The sequence below is a fragment of the Lepisma saccharinum genome, chromosome 27 (assembly GCF_977018435.1).
Source record: "Lepisma saccharinum chromosome 27, izLepSacc3.1, whole genome shotgun sequence".
In the NCBI taxonomy this organism is placed as follows: Eukaryota; Metazoa; Arthropoda; class Insecta; order Zygentoma; family Lepismatidae; genus Lepisma; species Lepisma saccharinum.
Genome location: NC_139255.1, coordinates 52139841 through 52154754, shown reverse-complemented (window position 1 = coordinate 52154754; position 14914 = coordinate 52139841). Strand labels below are relative to the sequence as shown.

Sequence of the window (14914 nt, the reverse complement as noted above, 5' to 3'; positions counted from 1 at the left end):
AATATTCCGGAGGTAAAATAGTCCCCCGTTCGGATCTCCGGGTGGGGACTACTTTGGGAGGTCTCTGGACTAAGGATAAGATCTACGTTAGGAAGAAGGATATTAAATTAGGCACCTGGAATGTTCTGAGCCTTTACCGGCCTGGGGCATTTCAGTGTACAGTTAATGAGATAGTGAAGTATAAATTAGATGTAGTAGCTGTCCAGGAAGTTAGGTGGCCAGGAGAAGGGAATTGTAAAACTAAAAATTATACTTTTTTCTATGGTGGTACTGAAAATCATAATTTTGGAACAGGCTTTTTCATAAATAATAGAATTATATCAGCTCTTAAAACAGTAGAATGTATTAATGATAGGATATCATATGCAGTTTTACAGGGTAGGTGGTGTAAAATTATTTTAATAAACATACATGCACCAACGGAAGATAAAGATGATAATACTAAAGATGATTTTTATGCAGAGTTAGAACAGGTCTTTGATAAATTTTCTCAGTATGATATGAAAATTCTGTTAGGTGACTGTAATGCACAGATTGGCAAAGAAGAGACATTTAAACCCACGATTGGTAAAGAAAGTCTTCATGAATTAAGTAATGATAATGGTATAAGATTGATTACTTTTGCAACCTCAAAGAATTTAATTGTGAAAAGTACCACTTTTAAACATAAAGATATCCATAAATATACCTGGTCTTCTCCAGATGGTAAAACTCACAATCAGATAGATCATATTCTCATTGATAAGAGAAGGCATACTAGTATAATTGACGTTCGTACACATAGAGGTGCTGACTGTGCCAGTGACCATTATTTAGTAATTGCTAAATTAAGAGAAAGACTCTCAGTGATAAATCATAAGCAACAAAATCTAAAAGTTCTAAAATTTGATACAGGAAAGTTTACTGATGAAAGAATTAAGAAAGATTACCAAATTAAACTGTCAAATAGATTTGATGTTTTGCAGGATTTAAATGATGATGAAAATATAAATGAAACAGACGTAAATAAGAATTGGGAGCACATACGTAATGCAATAGAATCAGCAGCTAAAGAAAGTATAGGATACCATAAACCGAGAAAAAGTAAGCCATGGTTTGATAATGAATGTCATAATCTAATAGAAATAAGAAATCAGGCTAGACTTAGGTGGTTAAATAACTCTGATGATACAAATCTAAACAATTATAATAGAATAAAGCGAGAAGTTAACCGCACGTTTAGAAGTAAAAAAAGAGATTACTTGAAAACCAAAATTAACGAAATTGAAACAAACAGCAAAAATAAAAATATCAGAGATTTATATAAAGGTGTAAATGAATTTAGAAAGGGGTGGCAACCTAAAGTAAACTTGATAAAAGATAAAGACGGTGATTTTCTAGCTGACCCAAGTGATATTCTAAATAGATGGAAGAACTACTTTAATGACCTTTTAAATGTCCATGTAGGAGATAAATCAGAAGTGAATGAAGTACACACAGCAGAACCTTTAGTTCCAGAACCCAACTTGACTGAAGTTAAAGATGCTATTAAAAGGCTAAAGAATAAGAAAGCACCTGGAATTGATTTAATACCAGCTGAGTTAATTAAATATGGTGGAAATTCGTTAATATGTCAAATTCATAAATTAGTTTAATATGGAATAAAGAAGAAATCCCTCAACAGTGGAAAGAATCCACAATTGTTCCTGTGTTTAAAAAAGGTGATAAAATGAACTGCAATAATTACCGTGGAATTTCTCTACTCTCAACAACATATAAAATATTATCTAACATTATTTTAACAAGACTAACCCCATATGCTAATGAAATTATAGGTGATTATCAATGTGGATTTAAACGTAACAGATCAACTACAGATCAAAATATTCACATTAGACAGACACTGGAAAATGGGAATATAATCAAAATGTGCATCAGCTATTCATTGATTTCAAAAAAGCATATGATTCAGTCAAAAGAGATAAATTATATAATATATTAGTAGAGTTTGGAATACCTAAGAAGCTTGTTAGTATGATAAAAGTATGCACCAGTGAAACAGAAAGTAAAATTTGTGTGGGTATTAATGTGTCTGACAAATTTACAATTCATGATGGGTTAAAACAAGGAGATGCTTTATCTCCATTGCTTTTAAATTTTGCCTTAGAATATGCTGTTAGGAGGGTAAGAGAAACTAAAGAGGGACTAAAATTAAATGGTGTGACTCAGTTGTTAGCATATGCAGATGATGTAGACTTATTATGGGATGATATAAATACAATCAAGAATAATGCTAAAATATTTTTCAAAACTGCTAAAGAGATAGGTTTGGAAGTTAACAAAGAGAAAACTAAATATATGCTTACAGGCCGAAACCAAGTGTTAGGTAATAATCAAAATCTAATTATTGATAACAACTCGTTTGAACCAGTTTCCAAATTCAAATACTTAGGAGTAATATTAACAAATGAAAATTATATTAAAGAGGAAATAAAAAGTAGGCTTAATTCAGGAAATGCATGTTACTTCTCTCTTCATAAACTTTTGTCTTCTCGTTTAATATCTAAGAAACTGAAAGTTAAAATATACAAAACAGTAATTTTGCCTGTAGTATTATATGCATGTGAAACTTGGTCCCTTACATTGAAAGAGGAACATAAATTGAGAGTATTTGAAAATAAGATCCTTAGGAAGATATTTGGACCTAAAAGGGATGAGGAGACAGGTGAGTGGAGAAGGTTACATAATTTAGAACTACATAATTTGTATTCATGTCCAGATATTATTAGAATAATTAAATCAAGAAGACTTAGGTGGGCAGGCCATGTGGCACGAATGGGAGAGGAACGAGGAGTTTACAGGATTCTTGTTGGGAAACCTGATGGTAAGAGACCTGTAGGAAGGCCAAGACGAAGATGGAGGGACAACGTTGAGATGGACCTAAGGGAAATCGGTAGAGATGGAAAAGAGTATATAGAACTTGCTCAAAATAGGGAAACATGGAAGGCCTGTGTTGCTGCAGCCATGAACCTTCGGGTTTAAGAAGGCTAGAGAGTTAGTTAGTTAGTTAGTACATGTATTTATGTTTTTAGACGTAATGTGTATTTCACTGGTTGCTTGTCAGCTCTACCGAAAAGCTTATCGAAATAAAAAGACGTTAGGTACCCTCAATCCTTCGTAATTCCGCTAGAAACTGCGAAATGTTTAATGATTTATAAAGAATATGTTGTTTATGCATGTTTTCTGTTAGTTTTAGCTCGTAAAAAGGTGTTACAGTGAAGTAATGAGTCTTTTTATGCGGTACTATTTATTACGTCATTGTCCACTACGTGCGGGGAAATCGTATATTGTGCATTCATATTTGGAGTGTTGTTTGTAAAATGTTATTGGTTTTGCGCGTAATTGTTTACAGAAGAATAGGAAAGCAAGTTGCGTGTGGTTTCTTTACGTTTCGGTATATATTGAACGAATTATGGTGGGAATCTGATGCTAATAGTTGGCAGCTGGGATCTGACGTTAGTGACCTTGCAGGGGCACGAATTTTGCTGGGTAGGGGATTCTGTTATCATTCGTGCAGGTGCATTTCGTACGCGAGCCTGATTTAAGCGTTGATAGTAATTTTGCGTTACCTTTGGGTTCATTTCTGTTGGAATTTCCAAGCGTTTTTTGGCTTTATACGTGTGTTTACAACGATATTCTGTTGAAGAAAACTGTGCAAAGAAAGCGCTCTGAAATACGACTGTGACTGTGCTTGTAATACGTCCTTCTTGTACCAAAACACATTTCACCCTGCAATCACATAGCGGAAATGCATATTTTGAAGGTATGGATGTATATTTCTTGACTATGGCTTTCTTTTTATATAATATCGGTTTTAATTAGTTTATATAGTGTTAGATTGAATGGTTTTCATAATTTTACGTTGTTATATTAGGAGTGTTTTGTTTGATACTGACCGTTTCAATTTGAATTGTTGTTCTAAGTCCACTTTATGCACAGGCAGACTAATCGTGAATGGACATATACTTTTTTTTAAAGTGGGACCCGTACCACTATGTAATATACCTCCACCGGGTATCAAACCCGGGATCACTTGGTTACAAGGCGACGACGTTACCACTACGCCATCGGGGAGGCCCTGATACTCTTCGTGATTTTTGTTCTGTTGAATTAGGATTGTTAGATTTGACGCCAACATTAATAGTAAAAGTTTTTCTTACGTTGGGAGTGCTACATTTAGTGGCATAGCCCTTTGTTTCGTTTTTTGAGTGTATATACGACAGAATTTTACAAATGAAAACAGTGTGAAAGTAGTCCGGGATAGGAAGGTTTTGACTTACGCTGGCCATATTTTAGGATCAAATATCTAGCATATTTGTAAAACACATTTCTTGTCACATAAAGCATCGAAATCTATCCACTGAAAAAATCGACTTAATTCCCGTTGGGGTCCAGTCGGTCAATGACACCCGACGTTTAATGCGGACGGCGAAATAACTATTGAAAATTTTAATTCCTGTTGGGGAAGGCAAGCCGGTAATGATAGACTGTAAGTTGTAAAAATATCAGTGTTTTCCAAGTCTCCTGACTTGTGAGTAGCAATTATTGATTTGGTTAATTTTACTTCTCCTTTCTACCACTTTTGGCTAATTGGGAAGATGGAGATTAGTGATGATATGATGAAATTGATGAATAGATTCGAACCCGGGACCCAAAACGTCGTAGCGCGATGTGCTAACCACTACGCCACGGAGGCCGGTTTGTAGAATGTTATGAACTTACCAATGTGTTCTCTCTTACTTGCGTAATTGCAGCTACGGAAATACCAACAGTCACTAGAACTGGCTGCCCTGCAAAAGATAAAAGAAAAGACGTTAATAATAAAAACGAACACGTTATCCGCTATGAGAAAACAAAAGCATGAAAGTACAGTGGGATGCACAAGTATTATTCGGCAAATAATTCATGGCTATTTTCATTAATTTTCCATCTTATGTGTTTTAAGGAATGTATTTTTTACGTATGTTGGTGCAGTGGCTCTTTTAGTGTTTTGCTTCAATTCTTAAAGCTCTCATTGCTTAAAACAAAGATAATAAACATGATGGTGGACAATTTGCTTATGCGTTTCACTCCACTGCTATGGATTTGGTTGACGTAATTAGGAGAATTTGCAACGAACATGATATGGGTCTTCTGGAACCAATTGGTTTCTGGTTCGATTCCCAGGGGAGACACATTTGAGTGGTTCGGTTCCAATTTTAAACTGTAGGTCCAGTTACAGTTAAGCTATCGGAGGAACTTTTTAGAAAAAAATAGACTGCGAGAGAGAGTAGAAATGTGTACCTAAATTTAACATTAAAAATGTGAGTAGAAAACTTCGGAACAGGCTAACAAATGAAAGCGCTAAGTAACCAAGTCGTGCACATGTTACGGACAACCTGACACATATTTCAAGTATTTGCACAAAAGTTGAAGCGTTATTGGTGCCTTTACATACTATTGACTTAGTGTCTTGAAGGTGTAAGGGGAGGGCCAACAAACGTTTTAGAAAATATACACATATTAAAATAATTGTCGCCCTAAAAAGTAATTTGGTGCACAAATATAATAGTGTGTTTCCTAAATACAGGATTCCCACATACTTAGAAAGCTTGGAGAACTTGGAAATCTCAGGGATTTTTTAAAAAAATAAAAACCCCAGGGAAAAAAATCATCTAATTGATCAAAGAGTTCCATAAGTGCATCCGAAGGACTCGAATATGCTCTATCTGTTGATGATAATAATTACAACTTCAGTAACATGCTTTACGAAAGCTACTTTGAAGATATAGGCTTGAGACATATATTTATTTTGCATTCCAGATTAATTAATATTGTGTTAATTTGTAAATTTCTGTCTGCCAAAAGTGTGAAAATATTTGTTCTACATATTTTGTGTTTGAAATTTTATTTTGTGTCCTGTAATATACATTCAAAAAGTGTTTATACACCACAAAAGCCTGTAACCACAGTCCTTAATTATATGCAAAGAGATGTCATTGCAATTTTTAATTACTTTTGATATTGTTATCAGAAAGTGAATTGATATCAAATTTTCAGTTACTTTACAAATCCATGGCATATTCATATTTTTGTATTCGTAAAATAATTTTAAAATTTATCGGTAATACACGAACGGCGCAACTGGGAATTAAGAGTGGCGTTACTTTGTAACCGAAACCTGTACATACATAAGTCATACACCAAATGTTAGCCCTGTCCAAGTAGATATTTTTAAACATAGAAACAACAAACGGGGTGCAGTGTTGTTCATGCAGTGTTGCCAAATGTAAGTGAAAGTGTAAATTTATTTTTCCACAAAGCATGGAAAATTGCATGTCAAACATTCGTACGGAAATTTGGACGTCAATTTCCACCTTGGGTAGGTGGACTATTTCGCCATCTATAGTTCAGAGAAGAAAACCGATCGTTTTCGCGTATAGCCAATCCTGAAATGCCTCGTAAAGGCGTACCGGTCCAAATGGGTGTTTTAGAAAAATATGAGGTACAGTGGCAACACTGTTGATGTTTGAAGGCAACAAAAGGTGTGTTTAGTGATGGTCTATGACATGGAAATACTGGAAACAGGATAAAAAGAAAATGAAAATTATGGTGAAAAAAGTGTTACTTACCTACTCCTGGCAACCATGCAATGCGATAAGAGCACCCACCGAACGAGAACAAAAGAATCAGTTAGTTGTGTACTGAGAACTGTTTGAGCCGTGCATTTCGCATTGTTCGTAGGGGAAGATTAGAATTGTTCTGTGAAATGAAGTACTCTTTGGAAGAGAGGGTGTTCACTGTGGAACATTATTTTTGTTCAAAATCGTACGCTAGTGTAAAAACTGTGTTTCGCGAGAAATATCCGAATAACAGTGTTCCAGAAAATTTGACGATATATCGACTTGTTTCCAGATTTCGTGAAACAGGATCAGTTAATGACAAACCCTACCACAGACAACCACCAGTTTTGACACAAGGTGTGCTGCAGGATGTGGAGCAGAGAATATCACAATCTCCCAGGAAATCTGTTCGTAAACTTGCTGCACAGTCAGGTGTATCAAAAACAACAACTCACCGAGCGTTAAAACAATTGCACCTACGTGCATATAAGGTACAGGCTGTGCAAGAACTGAAGGAAGCAGACAAAGGTGCACGTGTAAGATACTGCCAGTGGTTTAGAAATTTTATTAGAGACAATGGTGTGAATATTTTGGATAAGTTTTTTTTCACGGATGAAGCATGGTTCCACTTAAATGGATATGTCAACAGTCAAAATTCTCGACACTGGTCAAGTAACAATCCCCATTTGTTAAATGAACAATCACTTCATCCACAAAAGATCGGTGTGTGGTGCGCGATTTTGCGGAGAAAAATAATCGGTCCATTCTTTTTCAACACAACAGTTGACGGAATAGTTTATCGTGACCTTATCACACAGTTTATTTCTCTGTTGGAACGTGATGAACGTGATTGTTGGTTTCAACAAGGCTCCGCAACATGTCACACGTCTAATGAAACTTTATACATGTTGGCAGAGTTTTTTGGCGATCACATTATAAGCAAAAACGTATGGCCCAGTCGCTCCCCGGATCTGACGCCTCAAGATTTTTTTCTGTGGTGTTATTTGAAACAAACAGTTTACATTAATAACCCAAGAACACTTGATGATCTAAAAATAAACATTTGCACAGCCATTAACAATATAAACCAATCAACCTTGCATAAAGTTGCTTCCAACATGATAAAATGTGTTGATGAATGCCTCTGGGAAAATGGTTGTCATTTTCAACATCTTTTGTAAAGCTACACTGCCTGTTACGCGCATTGCATGGTTGCCAGGAGTATGTAACACTTTTTTCACCATAATTTTCATTTTCTTTTTTTCCTGTTTCCAGTATTTCCATGTCATAGACCATCACTAAACACACCTTTTGTTGCCTTCAAACATCAACAGTGTTGCCACTGTACCTCATATTTTTTTTAAAACACCCATTTGGACCGGTACGCCTTTACGAGGCATTTCAGGATTGGCTATACGCGAAAACGATCGGTTTTCTTCTCTGAACTATAGATGGCGAAATAGTCCACCTACCCAAGGTGGAAATTGACGTCCAAATTTCCGTACGAATGTTTGACATGCAATTTTCCATGCTTTGTGGAAAAATAAATTTACACTTTCACTTACATTTGGCAACACTGCATGAACAACACTGCACCCCGTTTGTTGTTTCTATGTTTAAAAATATCTACTTGGACAGGGCTAACATTTGGTGTATGACTTATGTATGTACAGGTTTTGGTTACAAAGTAACGCCACTCTTAATTCCCAGTTGCGCCGTTCGTGGGACACCCTGTATTACTGGTAGTACATTGATAGGCCTATATCTGCCAAAACTCCCAAGCGTACTGATTAACATACCCCATCTCTAATAGCAATAGTAAAGAACGTGAGAATGGTATGGCTATGAGGGAAATGGAGGTTGCTATTATACAATAAATTTTAAAATATTATTGTAGTGTGTATTGAATACTCTGGGGAAAGAAATAAGGATTGAGGAAATTCTCAGGGAAAATACATTCAGGGAAATACTTCATGTGAGAATCCTGAAATATTAGCAAATGAAAAGAATGCTACAGTTGTGACATCATCAGCACGAACCTGAAAATAATTACATGCTTTGGGTTGGACAGTGTGTAACAAAGCAAAGTGAGTTAATGGTACTTGGAAAATTGTAAGTGCAAATTTATAAACAGTATTTTGTACTAGTATATTTTCTAAAATTTCTTTTCAGATATTTAATTAACTTTAATCTTAAATGCATATATTAGATAGATAAGCAGGAAAGAACTTGCTAGTTAATTGAAATTTATACATCCATTACAGAATTTATTTATAAGTGCTGGTTTGATTTTTTTAAATTCTTTCGATACTTTAGTAGGTGTAAAAACGCGCAATAACTTCCGTAGGTAGAAAAATGTATATCGATACTTACCGTCAATTTTAGGTAGTGTATAATTATTATAGTCTGGTGGAATCATTACGTCTGCAACTGAAGTGGTACGCTTTGTTGTATCTTCATGTTTATCTCCGGCAGAAAGTTCATTCGGTGGGTATTTCTTTCTGAAAACAAGAATTCGCTTTCGATTAGCAGTGACATTTTTAAGCACACGCGCATGGGGGTAACCTGAAACGGACCTACAGTTTCAAAATGGGAAGACCTTTAACACTAAACGTTATCGATTAATATATTCTCTCTTACGAAACGAATATGCCAAGAGTGGTTCCCTTAAACACGAACCAACTGTTACATAATTCAGTTCCTGGCGAAGGCAATGGCGGGCAGATGGCAGCGGAGGGGAGGGGGAGACAAGGGAGGGGACCGCGCCATGAAAATTTGTGGGATTTTTTCTTAAATTAATATAAAATTGAACATGTATTTCTTTTTCTAAAATATATGTAAGAAAGGTTTACACCTTTTCTTGCTGCAATATGTGTAATGTAATTGTGCAATATGTGTAATATATTGCCTTAGCAATTCATTTAATTTAGCTGGTTCCTAGTCACTTTTGCTACTACGTGCAATATATTTAATTTGTTAGATGAAGAAAAGGGAGAACTTTTGTATAAGGGGTGGTTAGTGGGGATCATAACCCAACACTTTGTCCAAGTATTTGTAAATAGAAGCATGTCAAAGGCATGAAAAGATGGCAAAATGAGGACTGACTGCTGTTCATTAAAGCTAAATAGCGACTTTTAGTACAATAGGATAGTAGTGGACACGCTGTGATTAACATAACGTACTACACTGTAAAGAAAATATGCAACTGATTTGCCACCAAAAGTGATTGTTTTGGTGTAAATACGGAATTGGCATTGTGTTATGTTACACCAAACCACGTCAAGTATGGAGACCTTTAACACTAGATCAGGTTACACTGGGGTGTAACACCACTTTTGGTGGCAACCCAGTTGTATATTTTTTAGGGTATGAGCATCAGTGGAATATTGAGATGGTTGATGCCGGCAAATCTAGGCGGTGAAAATTAAGAATAAATTGCCATCACTTTAATGCTAACGGTAATAGCAACACCCCGTTCCCTCTGATACCTAAAATTATCCTAGGAGGCACTTTATGCAGCCTTCGTTAATCTAGCTCCTTGCAAGTCATATTTAGCTCTATTAATGGTGAAATGTAGCTCTTTTATGCACATCAGGTTTGGCAACACTGCCAGGATGGCCGTAAGAGGCAAGGAGAAATGCATTAGGTTTATGGGACCATTATTTGATTCGTTCTCTCGGGAATATCAAACATTCAATGACGTAGAAAAGTACATGGACGGAGAAAGGACACGTTGAACTATGTCATAGTAGTGGGAAAAGTCGAAACTTCCATTTGATTAGCCGTAATTTGAAGTTGAAGTCTATTTCCCATAAGGAATACATGGGATTCTGTAAATACTTATTATTATATTTTTCAAACGTCGTGTCTAGCTTACTAATCAATTTGAAAAATAGTCTCCACTTGCAACATGGAGAGAAATTCAAACTCCCTTGCACACTAAACCCTTTTATAAATAGCAGTGCCCAATCCGACGATATTGAAATAAATGCACAACTGGTGCGTAATTGTCCCTCCTCGCCAGGGAGTTATCTTATTGGCTTCTTGTCGTATTTACCTTTTAGTGTAGTCCATATGTATTTTTTAACCAATTACAATAGACTTGCACATAAACAAATAATGCTATAACATATTTCAGGAATAATTGGGAGATATCAGTGGCGTAATTTCCAAATTTAATTTGACTTTACTGTATTGAACTATTTTTGTTGTGCTGATTAGCATTGGTTACCACCATTGCGAGTATAAATTTGCGAGATGACTGACGGTCTCCTCTAACACATTTAGTTCTAACGTGGATACTTTGTTCCTTTGTTTGCATCAGTTTTATCAATCCTCATCACCAGTGGCGGGGATTGGGTTCTAAAACCAGGCGGGAAAGGTGCCAAAACTGAGTGGGGGGGGGGGCAAAGACAGTATATTTCCCTTTGTATCAATATCAATATGTTTATTCATCATTAAGCATAATAATGCAATAGATGTCGTCATTGGTACAAATGTAAAACATAATACAAGAATAGTATAAACACAAATATAAAACATAATACAAGAATAGTAAAAACATACAAATATTAGACATACCTAATACAAGATTAGTATAAACATACAAATATAAGACATAATACAAGACTATCATATATATATAAATATAAAACTCAATACAAACAAGCCTACATAAATAATAAATACATAGGGTGAGTATGGAGAGAATAGTATTGCACATATTAAAAGTTCTAGAAATTTAAAAAATCTTTTGAGTAGAAAACCTTTTCCCTTAACCAATCTTGCAGAACCTTTCTAAATTTTTCAACAGGTGCATAGTGGGCTGTTCCTGGCAGTTGGTTGAAGAGTTTTATTCCCATGTGTTTGTAATTATTTTGTACTTTGCTTAGCCTAGTTGGTAGTGTGGCCAGATAAGGTGTAGCATAGTGCGTGGGCAAAAGTGGCGAAAAGTGGGAAGGCAACTGCCCCAGTCGCCCCTCCTACTCGCCGCCACTGCTTATCATCACGATTAGCCGAAAGATGCAGAAAAGCGAAGTACGAACACTAAATCAATCAAAGCAATTGAATAATTTGCAGCTCACAAGTAAGATCCTGCTAGTAGTTTCATATTTTTCCGCAAGAGGGACTAATATGCCGTCTCGCGCACCATCTATCGCACATTGACCATACTACTAGCTCCAGCTTGGTTCTCTCCTCCCTTCTCTGTTTTCTGCACCTTGTCTGCTTTCATGAATGAATAATAATAATAATATAGTTTTTATTGAGAGGGCCTGTTATTACAACAAACCTTTTTAAAAAAAATACTATTGACACTTTACACTTCTTGAAAATCATTGATGCAGTCGAAAGAATAAAAAAAACATTCATACTTATAATGTAAACAATTAATGTACTGAAGGTACAGAGTTAAATCTAAAACCAGAATTAGAATACAATTGTTACAGCTAAAACTAAAACCAATGCCTCATTCCCATTCATTACAGAAAAGACAAATCCAGACACTATTGTTTGGACAGTAGACGCTTCTTTAGGTTTATTTTGTGTGTTGCGGGGTGGAGCTCCCCTGAGGTCAGTGGTGGGGGAGGTCATTCCATTCTTTTATTGCGGTGACTATGAAAGAGTTTCCATAGAATGTTGTTCTGTGTACAGGAATCGTGAATTGTGTTTTTTGACGAAGATTAATTTGTTTTCCTCTCTTCCTGTTGGGAGCAATTTTATCATATAAATATCTTGGTTCCTTATTGTTCAGGATCCTGTACAATAACGACAATGCCAAAAATGTTCTCCTATTCTTAACGTTTAACCAATTAAGTTCCTGTAAGTACGGGGATATATGTTCTCTTCTTTTGATATTCAGTATAAATCTTATGCAACTGTTTTGAAGTTTTTGTAGCTTGTAATTTAGGGCACTGTTGATGTTCATAAATACGGGGGGGGGGGGAAGCATAATCAATTTTTGGCATTACAAGTGTGTTGACTAGGTGAGTTTTTGTTTCTTTGCTTAGCATATGTTTTAATGGAAAAAGTGATTTCAGTTTGGCTATCGGGTTTTTAATTGTGTGTGTGACATGAGAACCCCAAATGTAGATTCTCGTCCAATATTATGCCTAGGTTGCGTGCTGTTTCTACTTTCTGTATTTTGGAATTATTCAGTGTATGGAGGGGGAGTTTTAACCGTTCTAACTTTTTGAGGTTACTCTTTGTGCCTAGAGTTAAAATGTAAGACTTCGATGAATTCAATTTGAGTGCATTACATTCAGACCATTTAGATATTGACTTGAGGTCCTGTTGCAATGCTTCTAGGCCCATTGCACTGTTTCTTAATGGTGTTTGTATATATATTTGTGTCATCCGCATACTGGTGGTATTTGCAGTGTTTAGTGCATCATTAAAATCTTTGATGTATAGGGAAAATAGGAAAGGTCCTAGAATACTTCCTTGTGGTACTCCTTGTTTGATATCAAGCCATTTAGACTTGTTATTTTGATTGATTTCTTGATTTGGTTGATTTTACTTCACATTTGTGTCACTTTTGGCTAATCGCGAAGATGAAGGTGAGTGATGATATGATGGAATTGATGAAGGGACACTCACAAATAACGTCCATGCGCAGGCCGAGATTCGAACCTTGGACCCTTGGCGTCGTAGCGCGCTGTGCTACCGCCTCGGAGGCGAGCATTGTTGTGTTAAGTCAATGTTATGCACAGATATGCTAATCGGGACTGGACCTGAAGTTTGAGATGGGATCCGACAACTCTGCAATGTGCCTCCACGTGGTATCGAACCCGGGATCCATTGAGTACAAGGCGACGACGTTACCACTACACCATCAGTAAGCCCCGTTTTTCTGCTCTCTTTGTAAGAGCTTTGACGGGAGGAGAACTTCTGCAGATGGACGTTTCGCAGCTGTGAGTGAGAGCAGGAAAAGACCACCGCCGTTGCATGTATCCACGCAGGCAACTTAGCCTCACCTGTAAAGCAAACGCATCAATTTGTTGGTACTTTTCATGCAGTGGCGTGGCGTGACTTTTTCAAAAGTGTTACCGATCGCGGTCATCAGACGTTATCATCTCAACCCCCCCCCCAAAGAAAACATGCCTTTCATCTGGATTTTTGTTCATTTTGTTCTTTTATTTTGCAATCCGCTCAGTGATTTATTTAGCCACAATCACTCCTAGAAAGAACTACCACTCATGAGAGAGTTACCGCGAAAATCCAGTGAATAGTAGTCGAGCCTTGTCAACCATCTCTGTTTCTTTGCAAAGAGGTGGAAAGGGGTAGATGAACCACACATTCGGGTCAGTTTGACGTTTCTGCTGTGAACAGACGACAGAATTCCCCTCCTCCAGCGGTGGAAGGGAAGTCCAGCTGTACGTACTACTGTTGCCAACTTAGTTTTTTGGAGCAAGGTTTGTCCAAATCACGAATCGCATCAAATACTTATCTTTTCGTCTATTACGTAAACGGTCTCAGTTGTAGTTAAATCCAGCTTTGGCTTTGCAGTCTAGCTCTTGTTGCTTCAGAGAAATATTATCCCCGTTTTAGGCGGGATTTAGCTCTTTTCTGGAAATCCAATGTGACAACACTTGCTGATCCGGTAGGCCGCAGCGGCACCAGGGCCCCTAAACAGGCATATGAATAGCCCCGTAGCACACTTGCCTACTCAAGTCTTTCCCCGCTGTTCCCTTCCATTGGCGCCCTTTCCTCCTGTAGCCTCTTTTGTCGGCTACAGAAAAAATGTCCTCTGCAATATACACTCAACTCGGTTTTAACTTATTTAACAATGTTGTTATTTTATTAAGAAGAAACTATTTAATTTCTTTTCATTTTTCTATTCCCTACGGTAACACCGGTTACATGCACGCCACGCCTCTGTTTTCATGTATATCTTTTGCTTATCTAACTTCGAAATCTATAACTGAAAGTAATAATAGATTCAACAGAGAAACTAATGTATGCTATTATTATAATTAGCATGCAGTGGATGAGTGTGTTTAAGAGGTTGTTTGTATTACAAACTGATTCCAGTGAACACGCAATGCATTGTTTTGCTCTTCTTTGCGTGACGTATTTCCCAATGACACGTTTATTTACCTAAAGGAACCGACCTCTTTGGAGGCGTGGTTAGCATGTCGCGCAATTCTTGCGGAGTGTCCCTTCATCAATTTCATTATCTTATCACTCGTCCTCATCGATGCGATTAGCCAAAAGTAGAAGAAAAGCAACGTTAAATAACAAAAATCAATTCAAGACCCAAGGACGCTCGATAT

General features: G+C 36.7%; 1 protein-coding gene across 1 annotated transcript in view; it reads right to left on the bottom strand.

The window, feature by feature from the left end:
* The window catches only part of LOC145980065 (glycine receptor subunit alpha-2-like), a 114510-nt gene that overhangs the window by 62308 nt on the left and 37288 nt on the right, over positions 1–14914 (bottom strand). Inside the window, exons 2-3 of the mRNA XM_083113056.1 lie at positions 9015–9142; positions 4762–4829 (exon numbers count right to left, since the gene is read on the bottom strand). Coding sequence (XP_082969182.1) covers positions 4762–4829; positions 9015–9142 — 196 coding nt within the window. The remainder of the gene's footprint in view (positions 1–4761; positions 4830–9014; positions 9143–14914) is intronic.